We start from the raw sequence: 26,041 nt of genomic DNA on the forward strand, positions 1-26,041 counted from the left end.
GCTTCATCATGGCCGAAGAAGAGGCCATAGACTGACATGTCAGAACAGGAATGGGGGAATGGGGATAAGAATTAAAATGGTCGGCTACCGGGAAATTCATTTTGCAGCAGATAGAGCATAGATGTTGCCTGGGTTTCATCTCCTAGGTTACAGAGAAAGGTTGAACATGTTAGGTCTTTATTCCTTGGAGTGTAGAAGGTTGAGGGGAGACTTGATAGAGGTGTTTCAAATTATGAGGGGGATTGATAGAGTTGACATGGTTAGACTTTTTCCATTGAGAGTGGGGAAGATTCAAACAAGAGGACATGAGTTGAGAGTTAGGGGGCAAAAGTTTAGGGGTAACATGAGGGGAAACTTCTTTACTCAGAGAGTGGTAGCTGTGTGGAATGAGCTTCCAGTAGAAGTGGTTGAGGCAGGTTCGATGTTGTCATTTAAAGTTAAATTGGACAGATATATGGACAGGAAAGGAATGGAGGGTTATGGGCTGAGTGCAGGTCGGTGGGAATAGGATAGGGTAAGAGTTCAGCACGGACTAGAAGGGCCGAGATAGCCTGTTTCCGTGCTGTCATTGTTATATGGTTATAGGTGCTTGACTCTCCAGTATTGGTTTATGGTTAATAGAATGTTATAGAGGAGGTGGAGGAGGCACTTTAGGAAATGGTATATTTCAGGTTTACTTTGAATGTTCAGCAAAACCCAGCAACCTTATGTTGATCAGTTTACTCCAGTGGTGAACTGGGAGCGAATGCCAAAGAACCTGCACCTCAGATAGTGGTTCATAGGACTTCCTGTACACTGTGAATCTGTCTTTATCCGAAATTGCCACAATATTTGCATGTACTCTTTATTTTGTCAGCAAATAATGGACAACTTGTACTCATTGTATGATCGAGACAAAAGGCTCTTAAGGCTTTTGGAGAGTAAATGTCTAACAGCACAGTTTGTCACTAATTCACATTTTGTTTTCTTCTAACTCAAACAGCTGCTTTCAATAATCCTCGAGCTGTGCAGCCAGGCAGACCACAACAAGGCCGAAACGCAGGACTGGACATCCACATGCAGGGTCAGACAAGTGCAGGATCATTCCCACCAATACGAAACAGCAGTCCATTTGCTGTGATGTCACAGCAAATGATGGGTAATCAAACAGTGCTGGGTAGTCAAGGAGGCTTGGCAGCCAGTGCAGGTACGTTCATCAGTGTTAGAGTTGTTGCAGCTTGATGCTTTTTTTAATCTTTATATTTCTGGTTATGAATATGATCAAGTAAGATAAAGAATTCCTTACCTTACTTCAAAGCCTAGAAGTTCTGTAAGCTGTATTTGTTTTTTGTTTTTCCGCTTCTCCACTTAAAGAACTAACCTGTTATATCTGAATCAAAAGAGTGATTATCAGCAGAGCATTTCACAACAAACATTATCTCAGCTGTGTCTACATTACTGCTTCCTTTTTTCCTGTTATGTTTCCCTCACCTAGTTTGCTCTCTCTCTCTCTCTCTCTCTCTCTCTCTCTCTCTCTCTCTCTCTCTCTCTCTCACTCACTCTTGTTCTCTTTTTCTCACACTCTCTCTCCCTCACTCTCTTGCCTGCTGTCTCGCGCTCACTCTCCCCCTCCTGTCATCACATCACCCTTCATTTCTACCAATTGAGTATTTGCCTCCCTAATCCCTGTCACATCCTGTCACCTCTCCTTGATGACCTTATTGTCCAATCACCATATCAAACTGATTCCACCCATCGATAATCCAGGAATCCCTCCCCCTAGGCCAGTCTTTTCTCAGAAGCAGCAGATCTAATGGCTCCATCCTCTTTCATCCACCGGGTCAGCAGTGGGAGCGAATCTTGCCTCATTCCTTTCTATCCCTCTCACTCCTCTCAATGCTGTCACAAAAGTGTGATCTGTCTTCTCTGAAATCTCTGTTCATGAGACCAAGATCCTTCATTTAGCCTTATCATTGATCATCAACATAGTGGCTTCAAACAAAACGTCACCAGCTACTGATGACTTCTGTCCTGAATGAAAGCGTCTTGTTTAACATTTCCATTCTTATAGCATCGGCTGGCCCTTCTTCATCAAGTCGTGATTTGCTCTTTATGATCATTGTTAATCATTTCCCCTCCTTGAGCAGTACTGCTGTCACTCACTGCCCAATCCCTTCCTCACTGTACTTTAATTTGCTGTCTTCACACCACTGCACAGAATAACCACCCATGGCCCTTCTTCCCTTCCAAGCCACATGTTAACTTCCAGTGCTTCCCTGACCTCCTTAAATGTGTCACTGCCCAAGTTCAAAGTAAACTTACTACCAAAATACATTTTGTCACCATATATTACCCTGAGATTCATTTTCTTGCCAGCATACCCAATAAATCCATAACCATAATAAATTCAAAACCATAATAGAATCAATGAAAGACCTCACCAATAGTGCAGACAACCAGTGTGCAAATGCAAAAAGAAAGTGAAAGAAATACATATAATAATTAAATAAGCCATAAATATTGAGAATGTGAGATGCCGAGCATCTTGAAACTGAGTCCATAGGTTGTGGGAACAGTTCAGTGATGGGACACATGAATGTGTGTCCTCTTTAGTTCAGGAACTGATGATTGAGGGCTAATAATTGTCCCTGAACCTGGTGGTGCCTTCCAGAATGCAGCGATGTGAAGAGACCAGGTGGTGGGGATCCCTGGTGATGGATGTTGCTTTCCTGTGGCAGCGCTCCGTGTAGATGTGTTCAAAGGCAGGGAGAGCTTTACCCATGATGGACTACTTTTTGCGGGATTTTCTGTTGACGGGCATTGGTGTTTCCATACCGGGCAGTGATCTCAAACCTATCGGTCACACAACCCCATCTCACCCACTGGAACTCCTGTCCCTAATATTGCCAGAATTGTAGTTACAGAGGGAAATGCATAATCTTGCCTCATCTTCTCTACCTATCTGGAATCTTTAATGTACTCAACCGTGGGATCTAACTCCTAGTCCTCCATGCTATTCATTTGGATGGTACTGCCCCTGCATATTTTGCCCTTAACTGTTTATTTGCAAATCGTCTGTATATGTCAGGCTTCACATTTGTCCTGATGTGATGTAACTTTACTTCACTATCACCTGACAAATCTTCCCCTGCTCTTACTTTAATTTAACTGACAAATATTACTGAGACAGGTGTTTTATACTCTTAATTGTTCAGAAGATTGGACCTTGGTCCATGTCACAATCCCTCTCTGTTGACCAGGATACTAGACCACTGTGGCTGAACCAGACTATTTGTAATCTGGTGTTGAATTCCATTCAGATTTGTGCTAACCACCAGGAGTGTTGGTTCTGCTTGGTTACCAACATCAGTCACTGCCTGTGCCTCAGTTGAACTGTCTTTGATACCCTCATGGACCTAACCATTCCATAGAAATGTAGAAAATAGGTGCAGAAGTAAGCCATTCGGCCCTTCGAGCCTGAACCGCCATTCAGTATGATCATGGCTGATCATCCAACTCAGAACCTTGCACCAGCCTTCCCTCCATACCCCCTGATCCCTTTAGCCACAAGGGCCATATCTAACTCCCTCTTAAATATAGCCAATGAACTGGCCTCAACTGTTTCCTGTGGCAGAGAATTCCACAGATTCACCACTCTCTGTGTGAAGAAATTTTTCCTAATCTCGGTCCTAAAAGCCTTCCCCTTTATCCTCAAACTGTGACCCCTCGTTCTGGACTTCCCTAACATCGGGAGCAATCTTCCTGCATCTAGCCTGTCCAATCCCTTTAGGATTTTATACATCTCAATCAGATCCCCCCTCAATCTTCTAAATTCCAACGAGTATAAGCCTAGTTCATCCAGTCTTTCATCATATGAAAATCCTGCCATCCCAGGAATCAATCTGGTGAACCTTCTTTGTACTCCCTCTATGGCAAGGATGTCTTTCCTCAGATTAGGGGACCAAAACTGCACACAATACTCCAGGTGTGGTCTCACCAAGGCCTTGTACAACTGCAGTAGTACCTCCCTGCTCGTGTACTCGAATCCTCTTGCTATAAATGCCAGCATACCATTCGCCTTTTTCACTGCCTGCCGTACCTGCATGCCCACTTTCAATGACTGGTGTATAATGACACCCAGGTCTCGTTGCACCTCCCCTTTTCCTAATCGGCCACCATTCAGATAATAATCTGTTTTCCTGTTTTTGCCACCAAAGTGGATAACTTCACATTTATCCACATTAAATCTCATCTGCCATGAATTTGCCCACTCACCTAACCTATCCAAGTCACCCTGCATCCTCTTAGCATCCTCCTCACAGCTAACACTGCCGCCCAGCTTCATGTCATCCGCAAACTTGGAGATGCTGCATTTAATTCCCTCATCCAAGTCATTAATATATATTGTAAACAACTGGGGTTTCAGCACTGAGCCTTGCAGTACCCCACTAGTCACTGCCTGCCATTCCCACTCTTTGCTTCCTGTCTGCCAACCAATTCTCTATCCACATCAATACCTTACCCCCAATACCATGTGCTTTAAGTTTGCACACTAATCTCCTGTGTGGGACCTTGTCAAAAGCCTTTTGAAAATCCAAATATACCACATCCACTGGTTCTCCCCTATCCACTCAACTAGTTACATCCTCAAAAAATTCTATGAGATTCGTCAGACATGATTTTCCTTTCACAAATCCATGCTGACTTTGTCCGATGATTTCACCGCTTTCCAAATGTGCAGTTATCACATCTTCGATAACTGACTCTAGCAGTTTCCCCACCACTGATGTTAGGTTAACCGGTCTATAATTCCCTGGTTTCTCTCTCCCTCCTTTTTTAAAAAGTGGGGTTACATTAGCCATCCTCCAATCCTCAGGAACTAGTCCAGAATCTAAAGAGTTTTGAAAAATTATCACTAATGCATCCACTATTTCTTGGGCTACTTCCTTAAGCGCTCTGGGATGCAGACCATCTGGCCCTGGGGATTTATCTGCCTTTAATCCCTTCAATTTACCTAACACCACTTCCCTACTAACATGTATTTCCCTCAGCTCCTCCATCTCACTGGACCCTCTGTCCCCTACTATTTCCGGAAGATTATTTATGTCCTCCTTAGTGAAGACAGAACCAAAGTAATTATTCACTTGGTCTGCCATGTCCTTGCTCCCCATAATCAATTCACCTGTTTCTGTCTGTAGGGGACCTACATCTGTCTTAACCAATCTTTTTCTTTTCACATATCTATAAAAGCTTCCACTTCCCTCTCAGCCACATTTCCATCTTTCAGCCTGTACCAAACTGAACTCATACAAAACATTACTTTTCACATACTAACCTACAAAAAGTCGAAGACAGAAGAAGTACTGCAGATGCTGGAAATCTAGAGCAACAAATGCAATGTGGTAGAGGAGCTCAGCCTCTGCTACCCTGAGACTCATTTTCTTGCAGGCATTTACAGGAAAATAAAAGCATTCATCTCTTATTTTAAATTCCCTTCCCTATTTCCTTCCTCTGTCTCAACTCTGCAAACTGAAGATCATTGAGCTTTTCTAAATCATCATTTCCACGTTCCCAACATTAATTGTATCACCTTATATAGTCTTGCCTTTAGCTTCCTAGAGCTTAAGGTCTGGAGTTGCCTTTCTTCTTGGGCCCTTAGCTGCCAGTGGAGCATAGGCCATTGATGACCTCCCGTCTCTATCACCCTCTGTTCTGAGCTGGTATCTCGTGGTTGGACTTCCCTCCCTACATTTTTCTTTCTTTCTTTCTTTTTTTCTCTCTCTCTCTCTCTCTCTCTCTCTCTCTCTCTCTCTCTCTCTCTCTCTCTCTCTCTCTCTCTCTCTCTCTCTCTCTCTTTCTCTCTCCCCCCCCCCCCCTCCCTCCCTCTCCTTTTTTCCTCACCTTAACATTTTCTTTAGTGGCTGGGCCAAATTTTGTTTGCTAACTTGAAGAATCATGGAACTTTTTTAAATAGGTTAAAAACTCTTAGTGTAAGTTGTTGCTGTTGTTTTCTTCTGGAGAGGTAAATGAAATATATTCTTTGCAGAGTTTACAATGTACGAAAACCATAAGACATAGGAGCAGAATTAGTCTGCTCTGCCATTCCATCATGGCTGATTTATTCTCCTGCCTTCTCCCCTTATCCTTTGGCGCCCTTTCTAATCAAGAATTTGTCAACCTCTGTTTTAAATAAACCTAATAGTGGTCTCCACAGCTGTCTGTGGCAATGAATTCCAGATTTACCACCCTATAGAATTCCTCCTCTTTGGTCCGAAGGGACTTCCTTCTACTCTGAGGCTGTGCCCTCTGGTCCTACACTCCCCCACTACAGGAAACATCCTCTCCATGTCCACTCTGTCTGGGCCTTTTAATATTTGAGAAGTTTAGTTGATGTGCATCCATTGTCTACTTAAACAGACGGAGCCATTATTATTATTATTAGTTGATGCTGTACACCTGCCAACTCGTGATGGAATCGATTGGATCTGGAGGCAGAGAATGTTAAGATGTTATTGCAGTTATAATGTTGTGCCTTGGATCTTCACTCCCATGAGCAATATTTTTAATGAGACATCAGATACAGAGACCATGTTTAAGTAATCTTACCCTTACTATCTGGAGACTTCCCTTGTAATGTTGTGCTTCACGTGCTTGTTTGCTGCCTTTGCCTGTCCTGATATCAGAAAATGTTAATAAGATCCATGTGATCAGTCTTAAAGTACTGAAATGCCTCATATAATTGCAATGGCACTGTCTAATACTGGTTTAGTTTAGCTTCCATTCTCCTTGGCCTCGTGAGTTGCACACAGATATAAATCCAAGTCACGTCTTGCCTTTGCCTATTGAGAGTACTCACTGAGCGTTTGTTGTGTTGAACACTATCTAACTGTGTAATCTTTGGCGGATTTTAATTTCCGCGATCCAGTGGACCCTTCTGTAGTATCGGTCAGTTTGATACATCCTACAACACCGGCACCAGTGACCCCTGTTTCCATCCAGGGGGTCAGTGTGGACATGGTGGAGGATTACAAATACCTGGGGATACGAATTGACAATAAACTGGACTGGTCAAAGAACACTGAGGCTGTCTACAGGAAAGGTCAGAGCCGTCTCTATTTCCTGAGGAGACTGAGGTTCTTTAACATCTGCAGGACAATGCTGAGGATGTTCTACGAGTCTGTGGTGGCCAGTGCTATCATGTTTGCTGTTGTGTGCTGGGGCAGCAGGCTGAGGGTAGCAGACACCAACAGAATCAACAAACTCATTTGTAAGGCCAGTGATGTTGTGGGGATGGAACTGGACTCTTGCACGGTGGTGTCTGAAAAGAGGATGCTGTCTAAGTTGCGTGCCATCTTGGACAATGTCTCCCATCCACTACATAATGTACTGGGTGGGCACAGGAGTACATTCAGCCAGAGACTCATTCCATCGAGATGCAACACAGAGCGTCATAGGAAGTCATTCCTGCCTGTGGCCATCAAACTTTACAACTCCTCCCTTGGAGGGTCAGACACCCTGAGCCAATAGGCTGGTCGTGGACTTATTTCCTGGCATAATTTACATATTACTATTTAATTACTTATGGTTTTATATTGCTATATTTATACTGTATTCTTGGTTGGTGCAACTGTAACGAAAACCAATTTCCCTCGGGATCAATAAAGTATGACTATGACTAAGAAATGAACTGCGGATCTCTTGCTGAAACCCAGCTTTCAGATGGTACCAGACTTTCCAGTGTTACATAGCAGAGAATCTGCAAGATAGGCCACAACACCTAACCAAAGCTTTCTGGCAGAGCTTGCAACCATTAGGCACACTGCCTGTGACCTCTCTTCCTGGTTATATGTTGTCCTGAAACATTTTGTCATTCCTTCATCACCTGATCTAAAAATTGGAACTCTTGGCCCCAGCAGCACTGTGGGAGTTATCCTCACTAAGGGAACTGCAACAATTTGTGAAAATGGTTCACGACCTCCTCAAGAACTGTCAGGATGGGCTGTAAATACTAACATTGCTGGCTTGACTCACATCCAATTAATCGTTTTTTTTAAGAAACAGGACTAGGCACTTCTTGGTTGGGTCAAATACTTTTCCTGAAATTTGAAATATCAGGAACAAAATGAATGTGTTATATGGTATCCGTTTGGCTAGGCTCTAAGGTGTAATTGAAGCTGTTCATTTCTCACTTTGCAAATGGAATTCTTGAGGACTAAGTAACCTTGTTTTTATTTAAAGAATTCTGAGAGCTTTTCAGATGTAAGGACAGAATGGTGTTGAATATTGAGCTAGAACAATGTCTTTCTGGAAAAAATAGTCACATTGTGTGCTTGTGAGTGGAGACAAAGAGGAATTAATGTATTTTCAATAGCAGTATGTGGTATTCTCTTCATCTGTAAAGTATGTTTAATGGCTGCCTTATTTTTAATTATGTGAGTATGGTGAATTTCGGAATCAGGTTTATCATCACTGTCTTGTTTGATGTCAAATGTGTTGCCTTGTGCCAACAGTTCAGTGCAAAGGCATAAAACTACTATACATTACAAAATAGTGCAAAAAAATTAATTCATGAAGTATTGTATGAGGTAATTGGCAGCTAACTGAAATTACTTCAAAAGGAAAATGATGATTAATGTGCACGACATCTCTTCCCCGGCATTTAACTCCCACTAACCAAAATCAAATACTTACTATACCTGTCTCAAACTTTCAAAGTGCCATTTGAGGCTTGTATTTCAAAGAACTGAAAGTTGAAATGCCTGTTCAAATTCAAAACTTTATTCGATAAACTCTTAAGTAAATGCTATAATCTAGCATGCCACCCTTCAACTGATTAAGAGAGGACTCTTAACATTACAGTAGCATGTACACCACTTGAAGGTGTCATTATAGTCAATAATGATGCTTCCTATAGTGACTTTGCTTTAAAACAATCATTCATAAAAGTTCATTTGTGATAAATCAGTGGAAGTGGTCTGGCTTAAGTAGCTGGAGCATAATTGACGTGATTCTTTAATCATAATGGAAGGAGGAGGATTTCCCCAGACAGGGTATACCCATTATGAGTTGCAATTAGAGACAAACATCGGAAAAATGTTTGTGTAATTTTCCTGTGTTGTGTAATACTTAAAATTTTGACTGAAAGGTGTCATTGACCCCCCCCCCCCCCTCTACTGAATAATTAGTTTCTGGCCTTGTATGCCAGCACATTTAAAAATACATTAAATTTCTCAGTCGCAACAAGTTGTTTTACATGTAAAAAGAACACTTGCCGTTGGGTTTTAGTAACTTTTCTTCAGCTCATTTGGAAAGTAAAGCATTGACGTATTTGGTAGCAAAAGTGATTCACTTCCTCAGGAAGGAAGCTAGGGTTATCCACACTCCTCGGCACCTGTCCCTCGTACATAAAGCAACACTTCCTATCAGCAAGATTTTACAGTATTGGTAGTCCACAGAAGAGATATTATGCACGTTCACTGAGCTTTTGATATTATTGTGACTAAATGACTCGAATTTATTGGGAGTAGTGTTTTATAGTGCTGCCTGCCAACAGGAAAATGTCTCTACAATGAAGAGCTCTGCAGTAATTTCAGATTTGAACATAAATAGATGACAAGAACTTGTCAAAGTAGCACGATAAGGATTTATACATGACAACGTGTACTGCCTGAGAAAAGAAAATGAATTCCAGAAGCAGGATTACTCTCCAGCCTTCCTTGTTCCTTTCTAGGGATGGTCAGTAGTATGGCAAGTGGAGCCCCTCGACCCAGCATGGCTTCTGTAGACTGGGGTCAGTCAAGCTCTGCTGCAAACACCACGGGCAGCTCAGGATCCAACACAATAAGCAGGACAACACTGCAAGGCAGCATGATCGGCAGTCCTACGTCTGCTATTCCTATGAGACCGAACAGTCAGCCTGGTCAGAGATCGATGCTCCAAACACAAATAATGGGTATGTCACAGCATTTTTAATTCCAATGCTGTACTTTGTTAAGAAAAACTTTTACATTTTTTAAATATGTATTATTCTGTAAAAGGTAGCAATGTTATCAAATGCCACTTTAAAAAGCAATTGCTTTTCTACTACTTTTCACTTTGATTAGGGTCATCAGAAATTGAGGTGGGTATGGGAGGTTCATCCTATGGCCAGCAACAAGCACCTCCAAACCAAACAGCACCTTGGCCTGACAGTATAATGCCTATTGATCAGGGGCCTTTTGCCAATCAAAATCGGTAAGTTGCAATATTGCTTATAACTAAATAACTTGTCTTTTTAAAGAATTTGAATTACGGTGAGATAAGATTAATGGTCATTATTCCAGCAGTATCTTACCATTTCATAGAGAGAGCAGCATTTGAACTGTAAATAGTTCAGAGATCTTAAATGAGAGCTGACAACTTCAGATTGGAAAGGAGTAAAACTAATGTGAGAGTTTCAAGATTCAAGATTGTTTGTCATTTTGCAGAACGAAATGATTGTTACTCCAGATCTGATGAAAAAACACTTAACATGAAAGAGATATTCTCCATATCAAAGTGGAAGTGATCTGTGGGTACATGGGTTATGGTGATTTAACTAATTAAAAGCTTACATCTTAGGGCGACCTGGTGACACAGCAGTTAACTGGATTTGATCCTGACCTTGGTTGCCGTATGTAGGAAGTTTCCAAGTTCTTGCAAAGTGGACCTCTTGTGGTTCTCTGGTTTCCTCAGAGCGGCTAAAGTGTGCTGTTAGGTTAGCTGATGATTGTAAGTTACAGCTTAGTGCAGGTTACTGGCACAGAAAGTCAAGAAGAGTTAATGGGAATGTTGTAGAGCATTACAGCACAGATACAGGTCCTTTGGTCCTTTGGCCCATCTAGCTCATGCTGGTCTGCCTTTCTGCCTAGTCCCATCTAGGCATATCTCCCTCGCCATGTACCTGTCTAAATCTCTCTTAAATGCCAAGGATGGTGGTGAGGCCAATACATTAGGGGCAGTAAAGAAACTCTTGGATAGGCACATGGATGATAGAAAAATGTCGGGCTATGTAGAAGGGAAGGGTTACATTCATGTTAAGGTAGGTTAAAAGGTCGCTACAACATCATGGGCCGAAGGACACGTATGATGTTGTAATTTTCTAAATGTTCAAAGTAACTTCAAAGTTCAAAGTAAATTTATTATCAAAGTACATTTATGTCACCATATACAACCCTGAGATTAATTTTCTTGTGGGCAATCACAGTAAATACAAGAAACACAAAAGAATAATCAATGAAAAATTGCATCCAGCAGGATGGACAACAATCAATGCACAAAAAAAACTATGTAAATACAAAAAAAAGAGGGAAAAATTAACAATAATAATAAATAAACAATAAATATCAAGAACATGAGATGAAGATGCCTTGAAAGTAAGGTCATAGGTTGTGGGAGCAGTTCAGATATGGGATGAGTGAAGTTAACCCCTCTGGTTCAAGAGCCTGATGGTTGAGGGGTAATATCTCTTTGTTCCTGAACGTGGTGGTGTTGGTCCTGGGTCTCCTGTACTACCTTCCTATTGGCAACAGCGAGAAGAGAGTACATCTTGGATAGTGGGGGTCCTTGATGATGGATGCCGCTTTCCTGCAACAGTGCTCCATGTAGATGTGCTCAGTGGTGGAGAGGGCTTTACCCGTGATGGACTGAGCTGTATCCACTATTTTTTGTAGACATTTCCATACACGGACATCGGTGTTTCTGTGCCGTGCTGTGATGTAACCAGTCAATATATTCTCCACCACACATCTATGGAAATATGTCAGAGTTTTAGATGGCATGCTGATTCTTCGCAAACTGCTAAGAAAGTAGAGGCACTGCCATTCTTCCTTTGTAGATGTATTTAAGTGCTGGACAGATCCGCTGAAGTGATAACACCGGGGAATTTAAAGTTGCTGACCCTCTCCACCTCTGATCCTCCGAGGAGGACTGGCTCATGGACCTCCAGTTTCCTCCTCCTGAAGTCAATAATCATCTCCTTGGTCTTGCTGACATTGAGTGAAAGGTTGTTGTTGTGGCACCTCTCAGTCAGATTTTCAATCTCTCTCCTGTATGCTGATTCACCATCACCATTGATTCAGCCAGTGACAGTGGTGTTGTCAGCAGGCTTAGATATGGCACTGGAATTGTGCTTAGCCTCACAGTCTTAAGTATAAAGTGAGTAGAGCGGGGGGCTAAGCACACAACCTTGTGGTGCACTTGTGCTAAGGGAGATCATGGAGGAAATGTTGTTGCCAATCCAAATTGACTGGGGTCTGCAAGTGAGGAAATCAAAGATCCAGTTGCACAAGGAGATAGTACGGTCTAGCATTGAAGCTTATTGATTAGTAGTACTGAATGCCGAGCTGTAGTCAATAAAGAGCATCCTGGTGTATGCATCTTTGCCATCCAGATGTTCCAGAATTGAGTGAACAGCCAATGAAATGGCATCTGCTGTAGACCTGTTGTAATGGTAGGCAAATTGGAGTGGATGCAAGTCGCTTTTCAGGCAGGAGTTAATATGTTTCATCACTAACCTCTCAAAACACCTCCATCACAATGGATGTAAGTGCTCCTGGATGAGCCAATGAGGCAGATGACCATTTTCTAAAGGCACTGGTATAATTGCAGCCTGCTTGAAACAGGTGGGTACCTCAGGCTGCTGAAGCAAGAAGTTAAATAAAGACCTTGGTGTGGAGTCCAGCCAGTGAATCAGCACTGGGCTTCAGTACTTGGCCAGGTACCCCATGTGGGCTGGATGCTTTCTGTGGGTTCACCCTCCTAAAGGATGCTCTCACATCAGCCTCAGAGACTGAAGTCACAGGGTCATTGAGTGCTGTGCAAGTTTGTGAAGATGCCTCCATATTTTCTTGGTCAAGGTGAGCATAAAAGGCATTGAGTGTTTTTGGGTGTATTTAAGGCAGAGATTGATGGGTTCTTGATTGGACATAGCATCAAAGGTTACAGGAGAAGGCCGGGAACTGGGGTTGAGGAGGAGAAAAAAGGATCAGCCATGATCGAATGGCGGAGCAAACTCGATTTGCCAGATGGCCTAATTCTGCTCCCATGTCTTATGGTCTTATTCCAATTTGTCTGAACATCGTCCCAAACAACAAAACAGAGAGCAGATCCCCATCCTTTGCAAATTGGAATCGGGTTTATGATCTCTGGCATGTGATGTGAAATTTGTTAACTTAGCAGCAGGTCAATGGAATATATAGTACAAAAGACTTTAACCCATTCCCTTAACTATGCCCTGGGTGCCGGAGGTCCTTAATAATGGACGTTCCCTTTTTGAGACACGGCTCCCTGAAGATGTCCTGGGTAGTCATACTAGCACTGGCTCCTAAAGCCCCTCTTCTTTATGTATTTCCTCCACATTTTGTTCCACTCCCCTTCCCCTGGCTTGTTGCATTGGCCACAGAAAGAGACAACAGCTGAAACCGTAGTTGACTTCCTGCTGAAGCTCATATTCAGCACGCATTTAAGGATATTCAGGATGTTGAGGCATAAACTTAAATAATCTGTGTAAAAATGGAGCTTGAAATGTATCATTCAAGGTGGGGCTTACACAAAGTGGGAAAAGTGAGCCACATATAGTTGAAAAAGTGCACCTAATCTGGTTGTTTATATATTGAAAATAAGTATCTTTATTTGATTGTGGCTTCAATAAAGTAAATCTTGGAATAGATGCTTAATGGAAAATACTCTTTATCGGTGATGTGCAAAAATCCAAATATGGTTGATCTCTTTTCTTTTAACTAAAAGTAAAACTCTTTTGCAAACCGATAAAATTCATATTCTGTTTGAAAAACAATCATTTTGACTATACCAGTGCTGTAATTTTATTTTGTGGTTTTCACACAGAGAAATGTAAATACTTGTCTGAACAGCTTCAGTACAATCTTTGTTTTTACATTAGTAGGCAGTCGTACAGCAGTTCTCAAGATGATCTGCTTTGTCCATCTTTACCAACGGAAGCTACAAATGATGAAGGTGCCATTCTAGACCAGTTACGTTCAGCACTAAAGAATATTGATGAACTAGGACTGGAGGAAATTGACCGGGCACTTGGAATACCTGAACTTGTTAATCAGGTAAATGCTCATACCTGCGGAAAAGGTAGAGAACAAGAAAGTGCCACTGTAAATTCTGACTCACAAAATTGGAGGTTACACTATGAGCGTAGAAACCGTCCGGTGTGAACTTACTGAGAAGTAGAAGTCAAGAGTTGACCGGGAGGACAACTGAACCTGATATTAAGTAATAGCATGGATATCAGTTCCACTTTCTCAACTTTAACCCATTCCCTTAACTATCTTTACACCAAACTACATCTGCTTTAGTCCAGAGGCTAGCGATGACTGTAGAAGAAGCAGGTTGGGGCATTGGGAGGAAGGTTCCAAAAGAACCATAGTCCAGCAGGTACAATGTCACTACTTCCTGCCTCTTCGCGGGTGGTACTGCATTGAGAGAGTGCAAACTCACCAGAGCATGGGGAGCCATTCCAGTGAGGGGAGAAAAGTGAAATACAGCAGTGATATAATAGCATAGTTAGGGGAACAGGCACTTCACAGTAGCAAAGATGTTGAGTTTCAAAGTCCATGTTGCTTAACAGTGCTAGAATTAAGGACAGAGAAAGAATTGGAGGGGGAGTGGGAGGCCCCTGTGGACCGTGTGGGTAAGTCGAGGAAGGAGGTTGAACTAAAGGATTGTGAGAAATGATGAGGCAGAATTGAAAAGCAGAATCATAAGGGTGATAGTCTGGTATTATTACCTGAGTTTTGTGCAAGTTGGCAAAGAATAAATAATATTTAAGGATGAGAAAAGACCAACTTTAAGTTTTGCCTTTGTTTTTCCAGAGCCAAAGTGTGGATCACCAGCCAGAGTCTTTTCCGAGCCAGAAGTCCACAATGATGGTAGAAAAACCTCAAGTCTATAATCAGCCATATGGTCCACAGACCACAGTAGTACAAGGAAACTACTCTACCATGCAGGAACCTAATTTTCATCCTCTGGCAGCTCAAATGGGACAACGCCCAGGATACCCGATGTTACGTATGCAACCAAGGCCTGCACTGAGGCCGTCTGGGATGGTGCCAAACCAGCCCAATCAGCTTCGGCTTCAACTTCAACAAAGGCTTCAAGGACAACAAATAGTAATGCTCTTACCTTCTGCACTAAACTCCAGAAACAGTCCTCTAAGCCATTCTGAAACAAAAACATAAAAGCTAAGTTATTGTAAAGAAAGCTAGCTGAGCACGTTCCTCTCAGAGGGCAAAAATTTCTAACTTGCCCAAGTCTGGAAGGTGTACAGATTTCCTTGGCATTGACTCGATTTGATTATCCCTCTGTTCACACACATTCTCCTCTCTAATGAGGCAAATATTTGTAGGCAGCAGCTGGGATGATAACAGCCCCTTCTGCTTCTACCAATTGTCCAAATGAACTGGAATTTTTAGTCAGTGTCAGCCAGGTACCATATCCATCTGTACCCTTACCTGATGTGACACAGTGACAGACCTGTCCCATTAGGAATATGCACCAGTGCTGTGTGGTGACAGACCTGTGCCAACTAGTGCAGTGCTCCAAGTGTTATGCTGGGGTAGACCTGTGCCCACGTGCACTGCATACCAGTATTGCACAGTGACGTATCTGTGCCCATCGGTACTGTATCCCAGTGCTACACAGTATCACACCTATGCTCTCCAATACTGCATGCAGTAATAGCCCTGTGCCTAGCAGTGGTCCCTCAGTATAATGCAAGGACAGTATCTACATCTAGTTATGGATTCCATCTGTGGTCCAGATGTGTTCGTTCTTGGAGCTTGTATAACACTGAACCCATTCCAGTGTGAAGACGGTGCCTGATCCCAGAAAAATCTCGGCTTTGGGGGGGGGGGGTGTGCTGCACAGTCCACAAGGTGAACTGGATTCTTCCATTGAGTTTTCAGCTGCGGCCTGCATTGCCTGTTCTCAATCGTGACACACTTGAGGCTTCAGTGTAAATTGTGCCATCACCAGCTGCTTCCTTTGAGGCATAAAGACTGTCCAGAGAAATCCCTGATCCTGCCCCCGTATCTTCAATTCGCTTTACTCCACATTGCACACAAGACAGGGCTGATATAATCCCCGCACTCCGATTGTGAGGTTAAGTTCAGAAATTCTAACACCGGAAATAGGTTGAAAGTTCATCACGTTACTGCGGGAATGCAGCTCTGTGAGAGGTGCTCTCCTTCCGATAAACTGTATGCCCATCTTCTCTGAAGATGGTTGTGAAAGGTCCGGTGGTGTTTTAAAGAGTTGAGTAGTATTCCAGCCCTTCTCACCATTTAGCTTTTCTGTTTCCTGCATGAAACAACAAGCACATTTAAACACTGATTCCCTGAACTTAAAGCGTATTTGGATAACATGAGGTTATGAAAAAGGCTGTGGAAATGTGAAGCTTCCTTGAAAAAAATGTTCTTGTTCTGTTAATTTACACGTTTTCTTTTGGAGGAAGAAGAAAGCACAGTATTCCTTTTAAAAATATATCACGCAAGGAAGCTTTCACAATTATCGTTGATTGTAGAGTTTATACTTAGAAGTATTGCAGCACCATATTAACATTTTATATCCTTACAAGCATTAAACAATGAAACTTTCACTGTCCTGTCTGATAAATAAGAAACTTTTTGACTTAAGGTTTCTTCATTAAAGCATTGCTCAGTTGTTGCAGATTGCTTCTGCAAGACTTGATTGTCTCCTGTAACTTGTATACAATCTTGTTACCCATTAATTAAAACAGATAGTGATCAACAGGGCAAGAGGGGAGAGGTGGATGGTGGCAGGAGCACTGCTAAACCCAATCTTGGTCTCAATCCCTTGTACACAAGTTTGTTGCATTTGTCAAGTACTATGGCTCCGGGTTGATTGTAGCTCCTTCTGCAATGTCTATGCTTCTTCAGCTTTTGTTATTAAACAGTCAGCATCTTCATACAAATAACTAATTTTGTAATTTGTGTTTTGTTAGAATCGACAGCCACTGATGAACCCACTCACCACTGTCTCAAATATGAATCTACCTCTAAGAGCTAGTGTGCCACCACAGATGAGTGGTCAGGTAGGCATTAGAAAACACCGTAAGACATCTCTGACTTGTTCTGTCAGTCCTTCATTTCCCATTCATTTAATGAATAAGTCCAATCCAGGTCAGAGATGTGGACTTGCTTCCTGCTCTTGACTTAGTTGTTGGGTATGAAGAATTGTGAATTGTACATCTTGCATTAAAATGATGGGAAATCTTTCTGGTATTTCCAGAGACCTAGAAGCTGAGTCTACATTCTAACCTCACCAGAAATGTTTTAATACATTGAAATAATATTGGTAAATGTAAAATAGTGCCTCTTTAGGAAAATGAATTGGGAAATTATTCTTGAATCTACACTTTTGAGTGAGGAAGCAAGAGAATTGAAAGGGAAGACTTTTCAGGCCTACATGTAATATGGATTTGAAATCATGCCTGTTAAATGTACTTTTCCTGGTCCATTTTTCATTATTCAGAAGACTCTAAAATTGTCCTTTCAATTTTCAAATAATTTATCTGTTTAAATAAAAACAGTTGTGTTAAAACATTGTCAGTTTCAATGGTAATCTGTATTGTTTTAAAGATTGGAATATTAATAAATTGGTGTAAAAGACTGAACAAAATGTCATCACCTTTTTTTCTCTAAAACCTGTCAGGAATTAAAGGAATATGGATTAATTGGGTAAAAACATTTTGCAGTATGCAGAGATAATAAGAAACCACAAAATAATTCATACTGTCACCTTGGTCAAAATAAACCAGGATTTTTATTTGGAAAATCCCCTCAACTTGTTATAAATGTTAATAGAATAAATTCCAATTTTATTTTGGGAAAACTTGTTCTATTATTAAATTTTGGAATTATTTCAGACACTTGTTCTTGGGGTCATTATAAACAATGTTGATTTTAGTTTTCAGCCCCAATCTCTCCTACACTAGGTAAGGAAGATGAAAAGGTACAGACCATGTTTACCATTGAAAGCACACAGCTCCTTACTAACTGATTTGGAGAAGGATTCTAAGTGCGTGAGAGAGACGAATTTTGATTTGTTGTTTCAGGGACCTATAAATGCACAGATGCTGGCCCAGAGACAGCGTGAACTTCTGAATCAGCACCTGCGCCAAAGGCAGTTGATACAGCAGCAGCAGCAGCAGCAGGCGCAACAGAGAACCATGATGATGCGGCAGCAGGGCTTGAACATCCCACCAAATATGGCAGCCTCTGGCGGCATGGCAACTGCCATGAGCACTCCTCGGATTCCTCAGGCATCACCACAACAGTTCCCATACCCTCCGAACTATGGTACTGGGCTTACTTCCCCACCACCTTCCACCAGTCCTTTCTCCCCAGTGTCCCCAAATCCTGGGTCACAGCTCCTCTCTCACGGCTCCTTGCATGGCTCCCAGATGAATCTGGCTAACCAGGGAATGATAGGAAATGTGGGAGGACAGTTTGGGCCTGTAATGAGTCCCCAAATGCAGCACAATGCCTTCCAGTTTCCCAGCTCAGGTACTGCCTTTCCTCTGAGTGCTGTTAACTACTAGAATGGCAAAACTATTTATTGTAAAGATTGCATTCTGCTTTGTCTTTGTGTGATGGGAAATTGATTTGGCTTTGCATTGGGTGTGGAGCTGTTGCTTGTAATGTCTATACCCTGTTTAACCTTACCCACCTTCCCTTTAGTTATAAGTGAATGTGAAAATTCAGTACTAACTTGCATGCTTTAGTTGTCTAACACAGTTCTCAGAATCAGATTAATTATTACTGATGTTTGACGTGAAATCTTTTGTTTTGCAGTAACCATATAGTGCAAAGGCAAAAATATAAATTACAAATATAAATGGTGCAGAAAAAGGAGTAATGAGGTAGTGTTTAAGGGTTCATGGACTGCTCAGAAGTCTGATAGCAGAGGGAAAGAAGCTTTCGTAACTGGCTAAAGGGCAGATCTTAATTTTGGAAAATCCCACAGAAGTAATCCATTGATGAGATATTTCACATCAGCAGATATGTTTAAAATTAGTTTGTTTTGATCTTTAGTTTTCAAAAATTATGTCGATGAATTGTTGGCCCTAGCGTCAGAGCAATATCCAGAAAAAATTCTATAACACAGGTGCCCGACTGCAAGTCCTGCTTGGACATTGATGTAGTTTATTAGTAAGTTTGTTGACTGGAAAAGGGAGCATTTATGATGTAAAGAAAGAGCTAAACTAAACTAAATGAGTTTGAAGTGGACAGTTCCAGGTGAGGTGATGTAAATGGCATGTGCTGTATCCTCTAAAATCCTAGAATATATTTTTGACATTTAATATTCAAATTTTTGTCTCTCAGTGGAATATCAAGACCCATTCCTTCAGTAAATTTTTTCGCTTGGGAATGAGTGAAGCTGTGAAAGTCCTTTCAGTGATGTTGCAGAATTTGTTTCTGTGCTCTGACTGTAGAGACTTAGGTTTTCCGTGCTTTTCACGATGAAATCTCATCTGCAAAATTAATACATAGTGCAGAAGCAATTGGGAAAAGCTTTTCTGAGTTGAAGTAAGCTTTGTGCCAATGATGAAATTTGTAAAGGTTCAACAGAAAGCTATTTATATTTTTAAAATATTTTCAGCGTCAGTTGTTAATCATTCAAATATCTGGCATTAACTTAAATTGTACAAAATCAATGCTGGATAATAGTACAAAATGTTTTAAAATAACATTACAGCACATGCATTTTGTTTTAGAAAAGTTTTCAACTGTACTTAAACATTACAGAACTAAACTGAACCATGGTCAGATTAGTCATTATTTGTCTTATAAATCTCATCATTAACAAAAAGAGTCCAAAGTAGTTGAATTAGGTATTCTGTCAAGAAACAAGATTTTTATGGTGTTTTACCCACTGACAATATATTGATACAGGATGCAGTAGAATTTTTAACAGTGGACTACTAGACTTAGAAGACTGAATTGAATTGAAATTTATAAATTCCCAAACTGCATTGGGCAGAATTGAACTATATTGGATATCTGTGAAACTTTTCCTAGGGCCGTGCTTTTTATGCCTATAAAGGCTTCGGTTAAATATTTGTAATGCAATAATTAAATCCAAATTAATACACCATTCATCCTATTTTGGATGTGAAAGGGACATTTATAAATCCCAGTTTAAAGAATTAAATATTACAACAAAGTTAAGAATCTTACATGCCAGAGACGTGCCAAACATAGTAGCAATTTAATGTATTTTAAACGTATTGACTTTGAACCTATATTCCTTGTTTAAAAGTTTCCCCACTTTGCAATAAACATTCTCTAGGTTTTTATTATAAGGAATAATCTTTTTTGAGTATTCAGTGGGTACTGTGAATGTTATTCTCCAGGTGAAGAAACCTCATGAGAATTATAGCAGTTGTTTTGTTGCCCGTAAACTCTTGTCATAGACTTTTTTTTTCAGTGATAGCAAATGAAAATGTTTTATTTCATATGAATATTTTCTTGTACCTTCTGATCTATTTGTTCTCCAAATTGAGCCTTCAGATTAGTTAAGTAGGGTGTTACGGGCCCAGGCATAACTAATTCAGTACTATTATAAACCAAATTCTGCATGCTATTGTTACAAAATATTGCTAATTAGATCTCATTTCAAAATTTGCCCTATTTGCAAGTGGCAGTGCCAGTTGGGTTTCATTCACATTTTATTTGTTTAGTAGTGGCTGTCATTACAAAATTTGTAAGGACTAGTAAATTCTAGTATTAATCCTATTGTGGGAAATAATGCCCCCTTAGCCAAACTATTCTGCTGACCTGGGGGAAATGAATTTAAATGGAATGGCACAGTGTTTATAGACTGAGAAAGCTGGAGATCTGATTCATATTCTCTCCTATATTTGCTAGTCAGTCACAGTTGACTTCCTAAGGTTGCTGTTTCTATTCAGAGCGTAGGTCTGGAGAACTTCAGCATTAGCCAAGATTCCAGTGTCTTCAATAAACAGAGAAAATGCAAGATCGATAAGAGGAAAAGATAAAACATAATCTCTCAAGTTTTTAAAATTTCTTAAGTAACATGCATAGTTGCATAAAGGAGACAAAACCTAACATAGTCTTTTTCTATGAAAGTCATCCATCTTCTATGCCAGTGGAGGTAATTTATTATGACCATGATTGTTTCATCGTGAGCTACACTTTACGATACGTGGAAAAGGGGCCATGGATGACAAAGCTAGGTTTAGGTTTGGTGCAAGTTTTGAATAGCACTGTTGAGAAAACATTCAAAATTAAATTTCAGGAGCTGAATGCTAATTAGTTGAGAAGTAAATATGTTTAATTAGATGTATAGGTACAGTGCATTAATTTTCAGCAGTCCCTGGGGAAACTTGTATAATGCTAATTCCTGCTCATGCCCGTCTATTAAAATTCTTAGGGACGAGTTGCTACTTCAGACTATAAAAACAAATGTTTATGGAAATTTGTAAATATGATTGCAGTTCATACAGTTTAACCTCCACACATTTATTGAATTTACTGTGCATTTGAGACATTTTTAATAGAACCAAATCAAAGATCAAAATAAGCTGATTGAAGAGGCAAATCATTCTAAAATATCAGAATTAATCTTCAAATATTCTGGGTATAGGTTAAACAGTTGAGGGCACAGGAGGCTGATGCTGTTTTGCTGTCTAGCTATTTCAGTTAACAAATATTTTTTGAAGGTGTTTGATGTTCTCAGAGACGTATTGCTGTGTTGGTAATGGAGCCAAAATGTAACTGTAGTAGTGAGTGCATTTGAAAAATTAATAATTTACTGCCATTCTTCACAGTAAATTCATTAAATGAGTGGAGTTGCATGTGGAAGAAAATGTCAACCATGTTGACATTTATTTAGATTTCCTTGTCAATTTGACTAATTGTCATTAAAGGAGAAGTTTTCAATTGTATAATGTTAATACATAGAGTGTACTAAAATATTAAAATAGTTTTTTAAGCTGTACATTGTTCAAGGTTGTTTTATGGGGTTTGTTCATTTACAGGAATGAATCAGCAGTCTGATGCAGGATTTGGTGGGTCGACAACCCCCCAAAGCCCATTAATGTCTCCAAGGATGAGTCATACACAGAGTCCAATGATACAGCAGTCTCAGCCTACACCTACCTACCAATCACCTTCTGAGATTAATGGCTGGCCACAGGGAAGCATTAATGGAAACAGGTACTTTCCCAACACCTCCGTACTTCCACTACAGAGGGAGACAGCTGAGAAAGCAGGCAGATGTAGATATATACACCACTACACTCAAGACACTTCGGGTGGTTGGCAGCCTTCTGATTGTTTCTAATTTTTTTTAAAGAATAGAAAGGTCATATTGTGCTTATGCAGAGAGGAGTGATTGAATCGTGGAGAGGGGTAAATAGTGTTGATCTAACAGGCCTTGAGCTTGGGTATGTTGTGTATTCAATTTAGCAGCATGCTTTTTTGGAGGGACTATTTTAATTAAGGGATTTATTTTGTCCTGTGATGGGGGGGCAAAATTTACATAATATATAATATCTAAAATAGTTAAAATAAGTAGTGTAAAAGTAGAAATTTTAAAAAGTAGTGAGGTAGTGTTCATGGGTTCAGCGTTCATTCAGAAGTCAGATGCAGGGGGAAAGAAGCTGTTAAGTGTGTGTCTTCAGGCTTCTTCGGTACCTCCTTGCTGATGGTAGCAATGAGAACAGGGCATGACCTGGGTGATGGGGGTCCTTAATGATGGATGCTGCTGTTATAGTTGCAGAACTGTGTAGTACAGTCCCTAGAAACCTTTATTACTTACAGCCTGTCTATCCCACCTTTTACCATTCAAAATGAACCATGGTTTACATAGACAAGGTAAGGAGCAGTTCATGGAATAAGAGTGATGGGCTTGAGTGGGATGTTATGCCTGCATTTTGAGCACATCATGTTTATCAATTGCAATTGGGTAGCATGGCAGCGTGGTGGTTGGTACAACACTGTACAGTACAGGCAACCCAGCTTCAATTTCCCTCCACTGCCTGTAAGGAGTTTGTACGTTCTCCCCGTGACCGTGTGGGTTTCCTCTGGGTACTCTGGTTTCCTCCCACAGTCCAAAGACGTACCGGTTGGTAGGTTGATTGGTCATTGTAGATTGTCCTGTGATTAGGTTAGGATTAAATCGAGGAGTAGCTGGACGGTGTGGCTCAAAGGGCCGTAAGGGCTATTCCGTGCTGTATCTCAATAAAATAAAAGGGTGTCCAGAGGAGAGTGATGGAGTAATTCAGCCTGTAGCAGATAAAAACACCAGTGAGGATTTGAGACTTAATATTTGGACTCAGGAGTGTGGCAAGCAATGCCCTTGTTATCTATTGCTTAAGAATTGTGCCTCTCTTTTATAAGATTCACTGACAGAATTACTCCAAGAAGTAAAAGTTTTCAGGAAAATGTACTTAATCTAATCCATGATTTTTGTTTTCCCTCTCTTCTAATTTAGCATGTTTTCACAGCCGTCCCCACCACAGTTTGGACAGCAGGCAAACACCAGCATGTACAGCAACAACATGAATATCAGTGTTTCTATGGCAACCAATACTGCTGGTATGAACAACATGAATCAGATGTCAGGGCAGATTAGCATGACCTCAATGACCTCTGTGCCTACATCAGGATTGTCCTCAATGGGTGCTGAACAGGTAAGAGATGGGCAATGTTTTCTAAATATCAGGAAGATTGCATTAGCAGCCAAGTAGCGCCCAATATTGAAGGTGCTAAAATTTCATCAAATGCATCTCAGAAAAGGATCATGGCATTTTCAGATATTGAAAGTACTTAACTGTAAAATACTTTATATTGGAAAGCATTTAAGGTATGAAATTGACCAATGATATTAATGGTAAAATGCTACCCTTTGCTGAAAGGCTGAAGCATTAACTCCAACAGGCAAACATCATTATGTACCATAATATTAGTTTTTCTGGGACAAACTATTCTGCTGGTGTGAGCCTGTGTGGTGTCCTATCTGATTCTTTCATGGTTGCTTTATAAAAGCTGCCAGCATGTTGGCCTGCATTGTGGTGATTGCTGACATGATTGAAAGTAGAAGTCCAAGCAATACTGGAAGTCAAATTCAGGCTCACCTTCATAAACCCATCTCTGGATCCAGTAATAGCAGTGAATTGCTAAAGAAGGGATCCAGATATGGCTGTGATGTAGGCCAGTGGGTACTGGTAAATGTTCAGTGTATTGTAACGTGATGATTTTAGATATATTTGTTAGTGTTCTAATATACTTAATTTTCATTCTTCATATCTATTTTTGTTTTTAAATGTGGTTGTTAAAAGCCTTTGACTGCCAATGGGCAAAGTTGAAAGGGCTGCCCGGAAATGTCAGGCAGAGCTCTTCTCTATTAATGCCTTAGGTTGCAGTTAAAATGGATTACAACTCAAGTAGCACAACTATAACTTTCTACGTAAAGACAGTTAGGACCAGTTTATGAGACGGGGAGACGTTTCCCTCATTTTTATAGCGGTATTGCAGGCATATTTCAGCTTAAGATTAGTGAGTTTATCAAATGGATACCTGACCTGAACGGCCTTTGGAGGAACACACAAAGCCTTGGAGGGTCTTGACCAAAATGTTGACTGTCCATTTCCCTCCTTAGATGCTGCCTGACTTGCTGAATTCCTCCAGTGCTTTGTGTGTTGCTCCAGATATCAGTATCTCTGCAGACTCTGGTATCTCTGAAAAGTTCTTGGTTTGGTCTGTAGTTCTAGCTATGGCCAAATACAATCATTGCTCTTGGTTCTCAAGTGTAGGCAGAGAATGTCAGCTCTTGCATTTATAATCAATATGTAATAATCATTGGTCTGAACTTGTAGGTAGGGGACTGAAATGTGTTTTTATTGTTTTTCTCCCTCCTTTGCCCAATCACCTTACACAATGATACCTCACACAGGATAAATAACCTCTTGAAAAATGGAACTTTCTCAAAAATGAAAATTAACAAAAGAAAAGTAAATGCATTTTTGAAAACAGCAATTTAGTGTTTTTTTTTCAATTGGCTCACCTAAAAAATAATGTCCCCCATCTCTAATGTTGCTGACTGGGTAAGTATTGGCTGTAGCATAAAGAAAGTGGATATAAGTAATCCCAGTGTAGGGAGAAAGGAGACAAAGCAAACAAAGACCTAAAATTAACGGCCCCTAGTACGATAAGTTGGCCCCTTGACATCACAATCAACATCATTATGATCTTGCATCTTATTGTCTACTTTCTCTTTAACTGTCATACATTATTCTGCATTGTTATTGTTCAAAGTAGTAAAGTTTACCTTTACTATCTCAATGCACTGTGCAATGATTTGATTTGTTTGAACAGTATGCAAGGCAACTTTTCACTGTATCTCAATACATGTGACAATAATAAACCAATTCCAGTGTGGTTTGGCGTTTGAGAATTTTTAAAAATATTATATATTAAGTTAAAGTCAAAGTTGAGTTTGTCATATGTACAGGTGTAACGTAAAACTTGCATCATATAAATTTATTGGCATCATACAATATAAACAGCATTTATAAGTAAAACATAAATTGATGTAAATTATGCATAATTTTTACAAGAAAACAGAATAAGAATAAGCAAAAATAAAGTCTGTTTCAGTGCAAAATTGTCATGGTGTTGCTAAACTCTGATTAGGGACGTGGCGTTTGGTTCAAGAACCCAAGTAGCTGAAAGGAAAAAGCTGGTCTTGAACCTGGTGGTATTGAACTTCACGCTTTTGCACCTGCTGCCCAATGGTAACTACAAAAAGATGGCATGGCCCGGGTGGTGGGGTTCCCTGATGTAGGGTTGCCTGCTTGAGGCAACACCTCCTGTACATACTAGCAAAAGTGGAAAGCTGTGTGCCCATGATGTATTGGGTGCTCTGCAGCTTCTTACATTTTTGCACATTCAAATTGCCACACCAGACCACGATAAAATCATTCAGGATACTTACAACCGTACATTTGTAGAACGTTGTTAGTGTATTT

The 26,041-nt window shown here is 40.5% G+C and overlaps 1 protein-coding gene across 10 annotated transcripts in view; it reads left to right on the plus strand.

The window, feature by feature from the left end:
- Positions 1-26,041, plus strand: part of ncoa2 (nuclear receptor coactivator 2) — a 346,138-nt gene that overhangs the window by 309,007 nt on the left and 11,090 nt on the right. For 8 of the 10 annotated variants that reach the window (XM_072253878.1, XM_072253913.1, XM_072253869.1 and 5 more), the window contains 9 exons: positions 983-1,186; positions 9,710-9,931; positions 10,083-10,212; positions 13,898-14,072; positions 14,838-15,134; positions 16,988-17,077; positions 18,101-18,551; positions 22,049-22,226; positions 23,506-23,704. In XM_072253878.1, coding sequence (XP_072109979.1) covers positions 983-1,186; positions 9,710-9,931; positions 10,083-10,212; positions 13,898-14,072; positions 14,838-15,134; positions 16,988-17,077; positions 18,101-18,551; positions 22,049-22,226; positions 23,506-23,704 — 1,946 coding nt within the window. The remainder of the gene's footprint in view (positions 1-982; positions 1,187-9,709; positions 9,932-10,082; positions 10,213-13,897; positions 14,073-14,837; positions 15,135-16,987; positions 17,078-18,100; positions 18,552-22,048; positions 22,227-23,505; positions 23,705-26,041) is intronic. The other 2 variants (XM_072253943.1, XM_072253954.1) reach the window with 1 other exon arrangement.

This window comes from Mobula birostris, chromosome 1, assembly GCF_030028105.1.
Source record: "Mobula birostris isolate sMobBir1 chromosome 1, sMobBir1.hap1, whole genome shotgun sequence".
NCBI lineage: Eukaryota > Metazoa > Chordata > Chondrichthyes > Myliobatiformes > Myliobatidae > Mobula > Mobula birostris.